The 18,660-nt window shown below is 30.8% G+C and overlaps 1 protein-coding gene across 6 annotated transcripts in view; it reads left to right on the forward strand.

Annotated features, from left to right (window-relative positions):
• NBEAL1 (neurobeachin like 1) overlaps positions 1-12,204 on the forward strand; it is a 150,208-nt gene extending 138,004 nt beyond the window's left edge. For 4 of the 6 annotated variants that reach the window (XM_081581945.1, XM_081581944.1, XM_081581946.1 and 1 more), the window contains 6 exons: positions 191-363; positions 1,349-1,443; positions 4,536-4,652; positions 5,033-5,194; positions 5,935-6,083; positions 8,460-8,765. In XM_081581945.1, coding sequence (XP_081438071.1) covers positions 191-363; positions 1,349-1,443; positions 4,536-4,652; positions 5,033-5,194; positions 5,935-6,083; positions 8,460-8,736 — 973 coding nt within the window. In that variant the 3' untranslated portion in view covers positions 8,737-8,765. Of the gene's footprint in view, positions 1-190; positions 364-1,348; positions 1,444-4,535; positions 4,653-5,032; positions 5,195-5,934; positions 6,084-8,459; positions 8,766-11,273 lie in introns of those variants that run through there. The other 2 variants (XM_081581943.1, XM_081581947.1) reach the window with 1 other exon arrangement.
• The last annotated feature ends 6,456 nt before the right edge of the window (positions 12,205-18,660 follow it).

The raw sequence follows: 18,660 nt of genomic DNA on the forward strand, positions 1-18,660 counted from the left end.
TTTTGTTTAATTAATAATGTTAATAAGATTAATGTATTTTTGTGAATGTCTATCATTTATTAATAGATATTTCAAATTGAACATTTGAACAGACTTATTTTTTATTTCTTTTGGGAGAGATTAAAAAAATCATTGATATCAGTCTAAATGATCTTTTACAGAAGAGTCTAATATTTAATTGTGTTTACAGAACTCAGCGTAGTATGAATGGCCCTTTTGCTCCAGGGCTGGAGATCACTTCTAAGCTATTTATAGTATCACATGATGCGAAGTTGCTTTTTAGTGCTGGACACTGGGATAATAGCATTCAAGTGATGTCACTTACAAAAGGCAAACTTATTTCACACAATATCAGACATATGGGTAAGCATTAACTCCCCCCACCCAAATTTTTGTTTTTTATTTCTAACCATAATAGTAGTACATGCCTCTTATATTATAAAAGGCATGAATTTTACCTTTGGAATTGAGTGAACTTTTTGATAGTGTTATGAATATTCTTTCTTTAAGAGTGTCCAATGTATTTTGGGTATACTAAGCATCATATAAATTAAATACAGCTTCACAGTATTGGAAATATGCTAGGGTAAGTCTTTGAAAAAATTGGTTGATTGAATAAGAATTTTATGACAAAATGGTAAAAAAAAATCTCTCATAGTTGAATAAGAAGTCACCTGTTCTATTACTTTGTTAGTGGTAAAGCATGAGAGAGGAAAAATTGTTGAATATAGTTTAATCTGGTGCTTCCTAATATCTCAATCTTTTCAACGTAAAAGGATAAATCATTGAGTAGATTTTTTTTCCCCCAATAAAGCTGTTAAGAAAGGGAAATAGAGTCTGCTACTAATTCCGCACCAGTGACTTTCAAGATGTTGCTTAGCTCAAGTTTTTTCAGTTTAGGAAAAATATATTTTATATTGTGAACTTATGGTATAATATGTACTGTTTTGGTTAGGGACACATATTCAGTAGGATTGTAGTTCCAGTAGTAGTAGAAGGTAAATGGAGATGAGAGAGTGAGGTACAGAGAAGAGTATCAAAATAAGTGGGGATTCATTTAAAGCTACTTAAACTCACGCCAAGATTCTGACAGGCATATCTTGGCTCATGTCTAGTTGTCACCCTCGAAGAAGGGTGGCCTCAAAGAAGGCTCTCCTGCATGATTTGAGTGACATCCTTTCCTGTGTCACTCTTTCCCAGTGCTTTTCCAGTGGCATTCCTACATTTCTCCCTGCTAGAACAGCTGATTTAGTGATAGTTTGAACATAACCTAAAATTGCCCCTGTGTTTCTGTTCCAGTCAAACTATGCCATTTCATTTTTTTTTTTTACATTCTTTTTTCTTACAGATATTGTGACTTGTTTAGCTACAGATTACTGTGGAATACATTTGATTTCTGGTTCCAGAGATACTACCTGTATGATATGGCAGATTACCCAACAGGTAGTCACACATTTAAATACTCTGGGTTTAGATCAGAAATTCTCCCTGGGGATACTACTGAGATGTCTTAATAAACAGTGAATTTTTCTCTGACATTGAATGATTATTTGAGCTCCTTTGCCCTCTTTTACCCCTCATTCTGTTCTGTCTTAATCACCACTTTTTCCCTAAGTTTATTGTCCTGATTCATGACCTTATCTTGTATTACTTTCCAAAGATAGCTCCTTGTTAACTTCTTCTAGAAAAATGGTTATTTTTCTTTTCTTTGTTGACATAATATTCCTATTTTCCTTTCAAGTGGAAAAACTAGAAATTATAAATTTAGAATTTTCATCAACCTTGTGTACTCTCATGATAATGTTGATGCAATGAAGTGTCTTTCTCTTCATGGCTTCTGGATTTTCTACCTTGCTTAGAAAAATAAACAGGCTTTCTCTCCAAATTTATGAAAATATCTAAAATGTTTCTTGTAATACTTTTCTTATTTTTTTACATTTCAATCTTTAATCCATTTCTAAATTTTATAATATAGAATATTTAATATTAGATGTATTAGTTATGTAGAAACATTATTTATATATATTATATAACAATATAAAATATAAAAATACATGCTTTTGTTTATTTATGAGTAGAAGGTCATTTATGCCAACACAAATGATTACCCACTGAATTGGATCTTTTTCTAGATTTCCCTTTCTTCTATATCTATTCTGTGTCAACATCAAAATGACTTTAATAGTTTTAATATTTGGTAAGGCAAATCCGCTCTCACTGTGTTTCCTTTATTAAAGATTCTCAGCTATTCTTTTATGAGTTTTTATTCTTCTATATGAACTTTAAAAATATTTTAACTGTCCTCAAAAAATTTCATTTTAGTTTTAATGAAATTATATTTAATTTCTATATTAATTTAGTGTGGATTGCCATTTTATAATTATTCATATCACAGAAGATGAAATGTCTTTCTGTATTTGTTTCAGGTCTTTTTTCAATGTCCTTTGGTAAAATTTTTTAATAATTTTTTCCCCATTTAGGTCCTGTACTTTGTTATGTTTACTTTTAACTATCATTTTTTATGACTGCTTCAGTGGAATTTTAAAAATCATTTTTATTTCTAATTGACTATTGCTAAAGAAGTTATTGATTTCTATAGTTATCTTGTACCTAATCAGTTTACCAAATCCTTTTATCTAACTCATAATTATTAGTATTTCTTGAATTTTCTGAAAACGGTAAATGCACATTCATGTGATCTGAAAATAATAGTGATTTTCTCTACTTTTTCCAATATACTAATTACTTCATTTTCTTACCCTATTACATTGTTAGTGAATACAATAAAGCCCCCAAATTATAGTGAGCATTCCTGTCTTAATGTCTGATTTTGATAAACTTGCCTTCACTGTTGTACCATTTAGTATACTGTTTGCTGTTAGGTTTCACTAGTTGTGGGTTTTGTGGGGGTTTTTTTATACTTCAGTAGTTACTTTCTTTCTTTCGTTTTTTTTTGATAACTTTTTAGTTTTAACAAAATTTCAATTTACAGAAAAGATACAGAGGTAGTACATTTTTGCCATTTGCCTTAGCATTCTCTCCCTATCTTTTTCCCCATCTTATTTTTTTTCCTGAACATTTTAAAAGCTGGAGACTTTATGTTCCCTTACACCTAAACACACCAGTGTATATTTTCTAAGAACAAAGACTTTCTTATATATAACCACAATGCAGTTATCAAAACTGAAACACTGAACATTTATACAATACCTTTATCTGATCCATAGTCCATGTTCTAATTTTGTTAGTAGTCCTAATCATGTTCTTTTCAGCTATTTTTCCCAGTTTCTCTTCCTTTTTTAATGTATAAGTTTTTCTTTTACTTTTTTTAAAAGTAATATATTATGTTGGGAAATGTCCTAGTTCTGTACCATCCTTGAATTTCTATAATAAACCCATATACTTCATACTGTCTTGTTATATTTTACAGCAAGATTTTCTTTGCTAGTACTTTATTTTTCTACTTATATGTGAAAGAAATCTGTTTTTATTCTATCTTTGCATGTTTAGCATTGGGATATGCAACTTTTATAAAATGAATTTGGTAAGAGTCCATCTTCTTTAAATATTATAGGAATTATTTGACTTTTAAAAATTAGATGGAGTACAGTAAGCACTCAGACTGATACTCTTAGAGCAAGACAGATGTGACCCAAGTAATAGAGTGTCAGGGAGAATTCATCTACATTGTGTAATGGAGGTAGAAAGTCTGGACATATATCCATGATAGTCATAAATCAAACACCATGGCAACTACTCAAGCATTTTGAATCATAGAAAGTACTGTACCAAACAAAGCATGCTACAAACAGATAAAGAAAATAACTCACGTACAGAGAGGTTGCCTGGAATAAGTTGTGCTATTAGGAGAATAGAATAATGATATTAACTGAATAAAATAGGACCTCAAAGATGAAATTATAAACTAGCATAATAAAATGAAAGGGAGATTGCAGAAGAATCAAACTGAGATTAAAATCAATACCATTACAATTATAAATAAACCCAAAGCAGAAAAAGCGAAGAACAAATTTAATGTGACTGAAAAATCAAATTATTAGCATGGAAGAAAGATTTAAGGTAATCAAAGTAAATAGAAACAACAAAAGCAATTAGAAACAGAATAATAGTTATAGAAATCAAAGACAAGTCAGCATAAAGATAATTGATGTCCCTGAAATAGGACTCCAATAAATAAAAAAGAGAAAGTATTCAGAGATGTAACAGGAAAAGTTTCTTTGAAGTAAAGGAAGAATAATTCTGTAAAGGGCGAACAATACACTTGTTAAAATTAATCCAAAGCAATCAGCTTTGAAACTCTTCATATTATTAACATGGTTTTGAAGTTGAAAAGATTGAGAACCATTTGAGAATCCGAGGAGAAACCCAAGAACAAGTACTTCTGAGAACAGACTTAGTGATAAGAACTAGTTGCAGTGTTGGTTTGTGACTAGACAGTTAAAATACAGTATAAGTTTTTTTTATAGAAAATAGTGTACAAGAAAGTGACCTTTGCTTTTCTGTTTTTATATTAGGGAGGTGTTCCCGTGGGCCTAGCAGCTAAGCCCTTTCAGATTCTGTATGGACACACTGATGAGGTGTTGAGTGTCGCCATCAGCACTGAGCTAGACATGGCAGTGTCAGGATCAAGGGTAAGACTGTACCTTCAAAAATACTGATTTTATTTTAATACAAATTCAGAGACAATGTTTATGTTATATAGGAGAATTGGTGAAAGCATAGAAATCTTATGCTAAGTGTGTCCAGGACTTTGCAGAAGTAGAAAAATACAGCAAGAAAAAATTTAAAGAGACTGGATTCTATTTGTGGATTTTACAGGTCTTATTAATTAAAAGAAGGCCATTTTATGAAATTAAATGCCATTTGAAATTTCAAGATTGGAATTTTTCCTAAGGTACATGTATTATTCCTCGATGGAATAATCATTTTCTCAGGTCCTTTCCCATATTTCTTTCTCTGGCTCAGTGTTTTTCTTTTTCTGTTCTTATTTTCTAATATTCTCTGTGTGCAGGATGGCACTGTGATTATACATACCATTCAGAAGGGTCAGTACATGCGGACTTTACGACCACCTTGTGAAAGTTCTCTGCTCCCGACCATTCCCAACTTGGCTGTGTCTTGGGAAGGACATGTTGTCATCTACTCCAGCATTGAAGAAAGTACCACGCTCAAGGTATATAACAGTTTCATGCAGTATGGCTAGACCATTAATGAGGTTGTCTTCTCCTTTCCACGTTGTATACATTGTGTACATATGGGGCATTTTGAAGAAGGAAAGAGCACAGTATTTTGAAAAGGGTATTTTCCTTCCATTATGCAATTTGTTCATTCCCTATCACAATATTTGCCTCATGTTTTATTTTGTTTTAGGGCTTTTTATAGGCTTTAGAGAAGGAAATGGCAACCGATTCCAGTATTCTTGCCTGGGAAATCCCATGGACAGAGGAGCCTGTCGGGCTACAGTCCATGGGGTCCCAAAGAGTTGGACACAACTGAGCAACTAACACTAACACTGTAGGCCTATATGATTTCAAAAATAATTTCTAATTGTGTGGCACTTCATAAGCTGAGATGGAAATTAAATTCTTTTTGCACAAGGCAGGGTATAAATAAGCCATGAATTTTATATGTTTATTTCATTTCAGATTATTGATAAAGATTTTTAAAAATTACGAGAGCTTTTAAAAATTATTTCGGAGGGGTGAGAGTTCTTGTTTAATATTTATTTACTTAGCAATCTGATTGAAATCACTTTAACAATATTGTCTACATACTTTCTCTTTAAGTATAACATGTTTTTTCCAGAATTTTAAACCCAGTCATCATTCTGTTATTAGTCATAGTTTTAATTAACAATTCTGAAACTCAGTTTTAATTTGAGATCATTAAATTTTCTTCAACTAATCTTTGCAGGATAAGAATGCATTGCATTTGTTTTCTGTAAATGGCAAGTATCTAGGGTCTCAAGTCCTGAAGGAACAAGTATCAGATATATGTATAATTGGAGAGCACATTGTCACAGGCAGCTTACAAGGATTCCTGTCCATAAGAGATCTCCACAGGTAAATAATAAGAATTATTGAAGTATCATTTAGAAAAAGACAGTAGTATTTTCAGAGAATAAAATCTGTAATCTAAGATTTCAAGTCTTTTTATCATTTATTATGAACATGGTTTTTTTTTGGTAATTATAAAAAAATTGGGGAAGCTAAATTATTTTTGGATTAGTAAATAAAATTTATATGTACATTTTAAAAATGTAGAAAATTTTATGTTGTATACATTTTATCACAATTAAAACAATTTTTTTAAATAGCCAAAAAAAAAATTTTCGAAGTGCCAAGCCTGCCCTATGGATTTGGGAATATGTCCAACTATAGCTTCAATTTTTAGAAACTAAAGTTGGGTTGGATTTTTTTTAATTGAAGGAAAATTGTTTTACAATGTTGTGTTGGTTTCTGCTGTACAACAATGTGAATCAGTCATAATTATACATATGATCCCCTCGCTCTTGAGCCTTCCTCCCCTCCCTTCATCCCACCCCTCTAGGTTATCACAGAGTGCCAGGCTGGATTCCCTGTGTTATACAGCAAGTTCCCACTAGCTATCTGTTTTATACATGACCATAGATATATATATATATATATCTTTGCTCCTTTCTCAATTCGTCCCACCCACTCCTTCCCATGCTGTGTCCACAAGTTCATTCTCTACATCTTCATCTCCATTCCTTCCCTGAAAATAGTTTCATCAGTACTATTTTTCTAGATTTCATATATATATATATATACACACACATGTTAATATATGATATTTGTTTTTCTCTTTCTCACTTCATTCTGTATAACAGACTCTAGGCGATCCACCTCACCATTGCTGACTCAAATTTATTCTTTTTTATGACTGAGTAATGTTCCATTGTGTATACGTACCATATCTTCTATATCCATTCATCTGTCAATGTACATTTATTTACATAGCTTCCATGTCCTGGCTATTGTAAATAGTGTTGCAGTGAACACTGGGGTACATATGTCTTTTAGAATTGTGATTTTCTCAGGGTATATGCCCATTAGTAGGATTGCTGGGTCATATGGTAAATTTATTCCTAGTTTTTTAAGGAATCTCCATACTGTTCTCCATAATGGCCGTATCACTTTACATTCCCACCAGCAGTGCAGGAGGGTTCCCTTTTCTCCACATCCTCTCCAGCATTTATTGTTTGTAGATTTTTTGATGGTGGCCATTCTGACTATATGAGGTGATACCTCATTGTAGTTTTGATTTGCATTTCTCTAATGATGAGCAGTGTTGAGCATCTTTTCATGTGTTTGTTGACCATCACTATGTCTTCTTTGTAGAGATTGTCTGTTTAGATCTTCTGCTCATTTTTTGATTGGGTTGTTTGTAAAGTTGGGTTTAAAATATTCTTTTCAGTTGTAATCAAATAAAGTCTTTTTCAGGCTAAGGCTAGCATATCTGTTCATGTTATGTATGTGTGCATTTAAAATTGGCAAAAGGCTTTTGTTATTTAACCCAGTGAAGGAAAAAATCTTTGTAAAGTAAATATGTTTTTAAGTTTGGTGTTCTTTATGTTTACCAACTTATATTCACAAAGCACTGTTTTCCCTTGCATGCCCAAATACATTCTTTTCTTTTCTTCTCTTTTAAAAAACTTACTGTGACTTATTTATATGCCTCGTAGTATCTTGGCCCCTCCCTAAACCCTTTCTTCTTAATTGTTTCCTGATCCAGAGTGTTCTTTTACTGCCTTCATATCAAAATCACTTCTGTATCAATATTACTTTTGATTTTTATATTTTCCTTCTCATTTTTGTCATTCTTTCCCATGTGGTAGAGCATTAAGTCTACATTTCAATAATATCTTTCCAACATTTTGTATTACAACCCTGATTTTAGGGTATTGTTAAGAGAATCCCAAATTAGAAAAAATTAATGGACTCTTTTAGCAAGTTAGTCTAGAGCATAGTGTGTACATCTAAAATTCTTCATTCTCTAATCATAAAAGCTGTGAGCATTTTTCATAATGGCATGTTATATTTTTATACCACATTATATTTTAACATATTTATTACATGCTTTATGACAAAGCAAATGTACCAATTTTATTGACCTTGTCCCCACCAGCACATACTTTTTGGGCTTTTACCCTTTTGCTTATCCAACTTTCATTTGTTAATCATTTCATGAGAGCACATATAAATGGTTAGAGGGCAAACAGGTGTTGGAAATAGAGAAAAAGTGTATTAAGTATTTTGAATAATGCTATAAATGTCGGCTCTTGTGTCACTCAGGTTTTCTGAACTTAAGTTCCCACATTTGTAAAATTAGATGACCATTAAGTTATCTTCCAGTTATAAAGTTCTATGAATCCATTGTATATCCATGTAATTATGTGTTTTTCATTTCTCTTCTAGCTTGACTCTCAGCATCAATCCATTAGCCATGCGATCGCCTATCCACTGTGTTTGTGTAACCAAAGAATATAGCCATATTCTTGTAGGATTAGAAGATGGCAAACTGATTGTAGTGGGTGTTGGCAAGCCAGCTGAGGTAAAACCTAGCATCATGGATTTTGTTTCCCGTACTTTGGGGGATTCCCTTGGTTCTTCTTTATTCCAGCTGAATCAGACATCTCCATTATGGATAAACAAACTGAAAAACAAATTTGATTTTTCAAAGTATGGTAAATGAAAGTGAATAAAGCTAGTATTCAAGAGTGATAATTATATTATTATATTATTGAAATCACATATTTACCAGTTGTCATCTATAACTCTAGATGAGTAAGAAAGTTCTTTTATTCTGTCTTTCCAAATCTAGATTTAAAACCACACACTTGCATTTTTAATACATATAAAAGCATTTATAAAAAATGAAATATAGACTAAACAACAAAACAATTTACTTTATAATTTTTTTGTAAATTTGGCCATGCTGTGTGGCTTGCAGGATCTTAGTTCCCTGAACCGGGATCCCACTTGAGCCCTGGCAGTGAAAGCACTGAGTCCGAGACACTGGACTACCACAGGATTCCCCAAACTATTTTAATTTCAACAGATATTCAGCATGATTGTATATCAGTTGTACTTTTGTAAAAGCGGCTTTCTGTCTTTTACTTGGAACTACAAATATCCCCATATAATGTGCTGATTCTCAGTGAGTTTCCTATAGTTCCTATAAATTTATTTGCCAGTGGCTTATTAATTACTGAATATTCAGATATCATAAATCTAAGACTATTTCTAAGGAAACTTAGTGGCTGTACTCCAAGTAATCTAGTGATTCTTTTAGAAAATTTATTTTATTACATAGACTCATATTTAAGCATTATAAATTTTTATTGATATCATTGGTCTTTTCTGAGAAATCTAAAATATGACACCTGTGGGGGTTATTTCAAGAGAAGACATTGTTGAATAACATACTGTCATTGGTTATAATAAATCCATTATAGATCATATGAACCTCTTTGCCAGATACTTTCTTCCAAGATATTAATAAAAGAGGTCTTACTAAAGTAACTATAGCAACATTTAGTTTCAGGTCTAATGGTTCCCCAAATAATGTCAGCATGTCTATATTTCAATATTTCACTTATATTTAAAACATTATACACATTTTCACATTCAGTAATAGAGTTTCTTGATTAATATACTTCCCAAGTATATTCCCAATATACTTCTCTCCTGTCCTTTGCTAATCTGATGATTACTTGAGAACTCTGTGCAGATATTACTCTTTGAGTATGTTTGTTTTCACTTCCTGTGGTTTTCAAATGCCTTTAAATTTGCCCGACCTCCAACTCAGGTAATTTGTTAGCTTACAATTTTACTGAAGTTTTAAAAAATGAAATGCCCTTGTGCACACACATTTAAAAAAAATTAATTGGAAAAAAAAATACCTAAATAGCTTCATTTCATAGGCCTAATAGGTCAATGTCCTGTAATATTTACCAAATAAGTTTTTGGTCCTCATTGGAAGATTTATGTAGTCTACAACACATAGAATTTGAATTGTGTGTAGATTTTGATTAAAAGTATTTTTTATCTATTTTTACATCTTTGTGAAATTCATCTCCCAGTAGCTGAATTATGGATCTAATTTAGTAAATAATATAATTGAATGCTTAGAATTCTGCATAATTAAAATATAATTTTATGTGAAATTTTATATATAACCTTATGTAGAAATTAAACAGATCAATAGTTATGAAGAGTTCTATTTCAACATATATTTTTATCTAAAAGTAAAAAATGTTGGTTAATATGTATTTTTAAATCATGTATCAGTTTTATACATTATGCTGTCATACAGAATCCATATATGTAAATTAGCTGTTAAAGTGGAACTAGATTAATTGAAATAATGGTTTTGGAAATACGTCTGGAAATGAAAATGCAAAGCAAACATGCCAAATGTCTTTGCTTCAGGCCTCTCTTTTATCACTAATGAATGGACCCTAGAAAAGTAACCATTAAAAAAGAGTAGCAGATAAAGCACCATTAAAAAGTAGATTGCTCTTGGGAAAGTAATTCCAACAAATCATATGGTTAGATACAGAAATGTTATACTTTCAGAGGGGCATTAACCCACTGATTCAGTTAATTTTGATTAATAATTGTTATATGCCAAGAAGTGTGCTAAGTGGTAAAAAATTTAATGGTGGAAAAATGTGATTCTCACTTTCAAAGAGCTTATGCTGTTCTTATTTTCTAAATTACTTTTTATCATTCTATTGGTAAAGAATTTTTAAATTTCTTAAATCAAACTGTTTAAAAATTTCTTTCTTTTCATCAAAATGTTATTTTACTTTCTTCTGATGATTGTCATTGTCTTTAATAGTACTGTAATTAGGAGAAAAATCCTCAAAGCTATGTGTCTTATTAGCGAGATTAAGTATAATTTGAGATTATTTTAATGAAGTGAAATGTAGTATTGTAAATGTAGTTTTGTAAATATATAATGTAAGGGAGTCTTGTAATTTTGATATAACTGGCATATTTAAAAATTTATACATTGATATTTGATCTTTCTCAACTGAAAGACAGTGTAAAAAAGCCTTTCTATAATTATTATTAATTAAGAATCATTAAAATGTTAATGATTCTGCTAACCAAACCTATTTCTTTTACACTCTACAAAATCATTGTCTTATATATTAATTTCATTTATTTTTATTTCATACTTAATAACATCTATCCTTAATTTCTCTGGATTACTTTAAACAGATGCGCTCAGGTCAGCTTTCTCGAAAATTGTGGGGATCTAGCAAACGGCTCAGCCAGATCTCAGCTGGAGAAACTGAGTATAATACTCAAGATTCCAAGTGATTGTTATTTCTACCTTCTGTCATGGATAACTGAAATTTGATTTATCACTTTGTCACTTTAACCACATCTCTCAACTATCTCAAATGCTTCAGGTCTGTTATCCCTGAAAATCATTCAGGGTTTACCAAAATTTGATATGGCGTATGTATAAATTTAGTCATAGGTATTACTGTTATCCACTTAAAATTTTTCTGGTTAACATCATTGAATCTATCTTATAAACTAATTCTTAGTCTACACTAAGATGAATTTGAGAAAAGACATTTGATTAGATTTAGTGGTTTATTCCTAAGGATAATTAGATCTTTTTTAAAAAATAAACTTCTAAAAATGAAGAAGTTAGATTCAACTCACTTATTCTCAACAGCAAAAGTTGTATTTCTAATAAAAGAGTAGATCGAGATAATGGGACAGTTGAGAGATATGGCTTTTAATATATTCTTTAGTTAATCATTCTATTTACTGACCACCATATTTAAAAATACAATTTATTTATGGAACTTCTGATCAGAGGTAATATTTGAAAAGCATCTGTTGCATACTTGTATTTTTTAAACTGGTACATTGGCTCATCCCACTACTACTTAGCATATTACTAATGAGAATTTATTGCAATATATCATCCTTAAATAATAAAGGTTGAGTAGGAATAAAAGAAACTAGAGATACATTTTACAGATATATTTCACTAGTAGTATATAGTTAAGGAAAAATGCTAATTATGATTTTGACATTTGGGAACTGTATAGCATTTGCAGCTCAATTTATATACGCAGAGTACAAAATTTCTTGGCTTTTTCTTTATTAAACACTATGTTTTCCCTCAATAATTTTTGGAGTTAGAAATGATACCCAAATAATTATGTTTTTACTTGTTTCATATGATTGATGAACTGAAAAGATATGTGTAACTTAAACTAGTCATTTAGATATAGTAATTTTAAAAAATACACATTTCTGTTTCATGTTATGTATAATTTAGGATTACAATTAATTTTATTATACATAGCTAGATGTTACATTATGCTTTGCTATTCCAGATTTTAAAGTAAAAGACTGATAGATTTATTTTAGAATTCAAAGAGATTGTTAAACCTTGTACTTTTGTAAGGTCATGTTTTGAGTAAGGTCAGAAAGCTTTTACAACTATTTGAGTGTCCGTAATCTGAGATTCCACAGGTTTTGAGAGAATTTATGAATTCCTTAAAATTGTGAGGAAATTCTGTTTGTTAGCTGCATTTTTTTTTTTCTAGGAATGAGTGGTTGAGTGGCTTTCTAAATGGGATCTGTAAAAAAAAGAGGAAAAAAAAAGACTTTTTACAATGATAACTTTTAAAATAATAATGTTCTTTTTTTATTCCACAAACTATAGAATTCCTTATATCCAGTTGTCTTCTCAGTTGAATCTTTGAAAAATTTTTCCTTTGCAGTCCTCTCCCGTTGCCTGTTGCCCACAGATATCTAATATCCTTTTCTTTATAATCCTATGAGAGAGTAAAAAATATATGAGAAGTGAAGGATTCTGTAATAGGGAAACTATCTGATAGATTTTATCGGCTTGTATAAGAGCTAGCAAAAAGTTGTAGAAGAATATTCTTTCCAGTCATTTAAAATCCTCTCTTTTATCAGTAAAAAGCTTATATTTAGGTGAATCACACTGAAATAAACTGATGCAGCAAGTATAAAGTAGAACATCCGTAAATGTGAAGGTTTCCTTTTTTGAGGACTTCAGTAATTTGTGGTAAAAATGCCTCAAAACAAGTCAGTAGAGATAATTATGATATATTAAAATTAATTTCTTCTATTAGTTTTTTTATTCTTATAAAATATTCATTCTTACAAAATATTCATCAATATTTTCATTTTTCATCTTACAAAATGTAGGTTATCCTCCAAAACCTATTTTGTAGGTTTGAAGTCAAGAGCATTGAAATGATTGATTTTTGGTATTTTAAATGTTGAAGTTTTTAAAAAAATGTTTCTAAATCAAAACTTTGTAAATGTTTCTTTTGCCTATTTAATCTAGAGATTTTGGTATAAGGATGTCTTCTTCATTTTTAAGGTTATTTAATACTGGTTTTGGAAGTTATCTTGGAAGTTATTGGTTTTGGAAGTTATAGAAAAGTTTAACTTAGATTATTAGGGAGAAATTCCTAAATTTTTGGTACTTCACTTTGCTACTGTTTAGATGGAGTAACTAAACAAGCAGGATTCATTTTATACCACAAACATGAAGAAGCTTTGTTCACAGTAGATCTTCTATCTGGAACTATAGTAGATGTTCAGAGCAGTAGAATTCATCTTTGCTGCTGCTGCTGCTAAGTTGCTTCAGTCGTGTCCGACTCTGTGCGACCCCATAGACGGCAGCCCACCAGGCTCCCCCGTCCCTGGGATTCTCCAGGCAAGAACACTGGAGTGGGCTGCCATTTCCTTCTCCAGTGCATGAAAGTGAAAGTGAAGTCGCTCAGTTGTGTCCGACTCTTCGTGACCCCATGGACTGCAGCCTACCAGGGCTCCTCCGTCCATGGGATTTTCCAGGCAAGAGTACTGGAGTGGGTTGCCATTGCCTTCTCCGGAATTCATCCTTACATTTTCCAAAAAGTGAAAACCAAAATCTCAAAATTTTGAGATAAGTCTTTGAGAATACTAGCAACAGTCTAGAAGAATGGAACTTAAAGTTTATTGAATAAGCAAATATAGTAGTAGCTTTGGCTGAATAGGGCTTCCCTGTGGCTCAGCTGGTAAAGAATCTGCCTGCAATGCTGGAGACCTGGGTTCGATCCTTGGGTTGGGAAGATCCCCTGGAGAAGGGAAAGGCTACCTATTCCAGTATTCTGGCCTGGAGAATTCCATGGACTGTGCAGTCCATGGGGTCGCAAAGAGTCCGACATGACTGAGTGACTTTCACTTTTGGCTGAGTAACTCCTCTTTTAAACGGTGTAGACCACTGAATTAAAAAGTACTAGGTAAAATCACTGAAAAGATACACTTTGAGTGATTCTGGTTTATTTAGATGTTATCCATACAAATTAGTTCTGTATTGTATAATGGGAGACATGAATAGTATCATTAATGCAGTAACAGGTGGACATTTTAGATGATGAATATATCTCAACTTAGCTGTTATATGAAATGTGTTGTCTTTGAAGAACTTTTCTTTTGCTTTTGTTTCTTGACACAAATAAAATCTCCACATCCTGATGATGTGGAGTGATTTATAGTAAGATAATGATTTTATTTTTAGAAAGTGAGGTCAAGTATTAAAACATATAATACAGGTACTACTCATTTAGAGAAAAAAGAAGCTTTGTAAGATTTTCTTCAACTCTTCCCGAACAGTATTCTGTCATTACTTAGATAAAGTTGGAGGAGAGAAGGGAAAAATAGAGCAGGGCATGAATGAGCTTGACCTGTTGTTTTAAAGTCTTATAAGCCTGTGAAGCTCATGTCATTTATGAATCAATTTCTATTAATTTCCTTTAGTCACAGTGCTTTTTCAGGTCACATCTTTTGTAGAAGAGAAAATGTCAAGTATTCATTTGTCATTAACAAAGAACAAGAGTGAGGCTTCCTTTTTTCTCTGTGTTAAGGTGTATAAAAGTTATCCTTTAAGAACTAGTATTGAAAATCACTTTTATGCTTCTGAAGGAGTAAACGTGCCCTCATAATTAATTAGAATTTAGATTTGAATGTTGAATCTTAATCAAATATTTTTTGTTTTTTGCTTAAATAGAAGTAGATAGAGGAAATTAACTTGAATACCCTATTTTTATTTAATGATGACACCATGACATGGCCTTTGCCTTTAACTATATTTTATATTGTTATTATTAAAGAAATCACTAATGGAAATCTCTTAATTGAATTTAAAGAGCTAATGCTCCTTTTATATATTTATATTTATAAAGTGAATAGCATTGTCTTTATCACCTTTCCAATGAAAAGATGCAAGTACGTGGGCTATTTTAAATATAAATATTACATAAATATTAAATAATATCATGTAACATGTAATATTATGTGCGGGTGTATATATGTGAAGGTTGGTCTCTTCAAATACATCATTAAATATGTCATCCATAATAAATTCTTAAACCTGTCTTTAGGATATAGTTTTTGACTGATTTAAGAAATGAAATACATTCTTTTTTTTTTTTTCCCTAAATCTAATCTGTTGTTATCAGGCAGACTCATAGCTTGTCCTAACTCCCATTTCTCTGATCAACTAAAACTGTCCTTTCCCAGTAAGTGACTAGTCTTAAACATTTTTTTCACTCTAAGCAAATACTGTTCTCAATATTCTTTTAGCTTTATTTATTTATCATGCATACATTTGATTTGCTTTTAAACTTGATCATCCAGAACACTGTTCTAGAGTTTTCTCATATGAGAGTCCTTGTTGTCATCATTTCAGTATTATTGAAATGATCAGTCATCATTTCAATATTATTAAAATGTGGGCCACAGCTTTATTTATTTAATTTGAATCTAGCATTTTTCAAGGCCATTGTTTCTTAACTGAGATTACAGGTAGACTTCTCTGTGAAGTTTTATAAATATACAGAAGTTTAGGCACTACTCTGGATATTTTGAACCTCTTTACTTGATATTCTTGGTATAAAAAAACTATGTCTCAGGGTTATTAAATCAAAATATTTTCTGCTATAGAAATTATATCCATTTATTTTTTATAAATCAGATTTGGTATTCATAGGCTTCTTTGAAAATAGGTATGATCATTATCCTTGAAGACATTTTTTTTCTAAAATTTGTTTGGAATGGCTTTCTTATCTTTGTTTTGCATGCCATAGTAACAACTAAATTTCCTTTTCAGTTTGCATTATTCTTAGTATAAACTCTCTTCAAACCTTTCATATTTGAAAATTGTAACTAATATCTGTCTCCAGAAAAGTGTTTGCTGGTATTAGTTCCTAGTGACTGTCAGTGAATATTTTGCATATCTGAATTAGGTAATATTTTTAAGTGTTAATAAAATCATGAGTAACAAAATGCTAGATTTAAAACATAGACTTAGATCTATTAAAGCTTTGAAGCTAGTAATCAATAGTTTTCCTAATTAGAAGCATTGACTTAAGTTCCCTAAGCACTTCTGAGGACTTCCGTACGTGTAGCCTCTGTATGGAAGTACTCCTTAATTTTTCATATGAAAAGTCCTAGTATTAAGAAAAAATAGAGCATTAACATTTAAGATATTTAAGCCTGTATTGAGAACAACTAATTTTCTGCATTAAAAACATAGGGCCATCTTAGATTATAGAAATTATGATTTTCATCAGTAAAAAAAATTGTGTAAAAGTGGCTATCTTACCAAGTACTTTTCTGATATATTGTAGTAATTCATCAGATACATCTTCTTAGATTATCTCACTGACATTTGTCACATGTGGGTGATTTCTAAAGACACTGTAGGATTTGGACCTATAAAGCTAATGGCTTAGTTTTTAAGGACAGAGATAAAGTTGTATTTACTTTTGTCTTAATGCCTTTAATCTTATGAATTGAAAATTCAAAGGAAAAGAACAAGTAGAAAGTCACTTGGTCAACATTTGTTTTCCTTGATTTAATTTTAATGTTTCCTTGGAAACTTATTTTGCAAATATTACCATAATAATGATAATACCACAATATTGTCATTGAAAAGGTTACCCTTTTTTTTTTTTTTTAATTCCCATTCATTTTTCAAAGTTGACTGCTAGTGGACTTTTCGGTATTTGTGTGTATGTGTTTTCACTTAAAATGGCAGTCTCATTATTTAAAATTTATAACTATTTTTGAGTGTACAAACTGATTAGCTATTTATAATACTATTACAGTACAGAATTGTAATTTGAGGAAGAAAACAAGTTAGGATTTAGGTGGGATTGAAAAATAAAATTATATTTTATTGATTAAAATATAAACTTTTTAAAAAGTCTTATTCCAATGGACCTTTTAAAATTTATTTTTGTAATACTATATTGTACTCAATGTGTATAAAATTAAAGGCTTTCTGGTAGCCAGTATTCCAAATAAATAGTTAATATTCAAATGCTATTTTTGTTGTTCCTTATCTTGGAAACATTTTCCCACAATATCTAAGCAAGGTGTTTTAAGATTTACTGGACTCAATCTACAGATTCAACAAATATTCCTCTTGCATTTTGGAGGAAAAAAAGCTTATCTATGATAAACATATTTTTCTCTTTAGAATGCTAAAATTATATTAATCAATAAACAATTTAGAGAGTAGTTCTGGTAAGGTGATGTCAGTTGTCAGACTTAATTGAAAAAATTTCAACCCCTTAGTTTCTTTTTTTTTTTTCCCCTTAGTTTCTTATATAAGTATTAAAGGGAATAATTTTATTCCTTTGGGATTTTAACTTTTTCATGGATAATTTTCAAAATATTTAATTACAATAGTTTCTACATTTCTTCCAAAATTATGGCATATTTCAATAAATCTTACTGTTAAAGATTTTTTATACTTTTTATTTTTTTCCTATTGTACTTTTTACTGGTCTCTCCAATTCTTAAATACCATCACTGAAAACTTTTTGTGGCTACTTTTTTTACAGTTAGCTTTACAGAAAACCATATGGCTGGTCTGTTCTCTTCAGAAATTCCTAATGGGTATTGCTTTCCTTCCCTCAGCTGTTTGTTTTTATATAGACTGGGAGCAAAAATATTAGCAAAAAATAATCATCTGGCCAGTCATTTTCTGTCAGGTTAATTGCTATAGAAGTGAATTACATTAAGACTGAAAAATATTGAACACGTATGATTTGCCTCTTACGTCAGTCTTTCTGGGACCCAGATTAAATAGGAGTTTTTCAGTGTCATCATAGAGGTGACAGTGATTTGAATGTGTGTGTGTGTGTGTGTGTGTGTGTGTGTGTGTATAAATATATGTGCACATAGTCAATTCAGAGGAGGATAGCTAAAAATTTGGAATTACTTGTTTAAAAAAGTACTTGCAAATTGTGCTGCTACTTATTTAAGGAATTCAAAAAGTTATGTCTTTATCATAAAGTGTTCCTTCTCATTTGTTCTACTGGAATTGACCATTAAAAAGAGAATATTAAGCCTTATTTATATCTAATTATTGACTGTGCAAACTGTGATTCAATGAATACTTCTATGCCAAAAAAAAAAGGTTTTAAAGTTGAGATAGTTTTAGACTTAATAAAGATGTGTAAATAATTTTGATTAGTATTCTCATTATAATGAAGTTACTGTTAATTTCGTGCAATACATTCTTCCCTTTCTCATCCTTTTAAAATTAAAT

Source organism: Giraffa tippelskirchi, chromosome 3 (assembly GCF_054371585.1).
Source record: "Giraffa tippelskirchi isolate mGirTip1 chromosome 3, T2T-mGirTip1v1.2.pri, whole genome shotgun sequence".
In the NCBI taxonomy this organism is placed as follows: domain Eukaryota; kingdom Metazoa; phylum Chordata; class Mammalia; order Artiodactyla; family Giraffidae; genus Giraffa; species Giraffa tippelskirchi.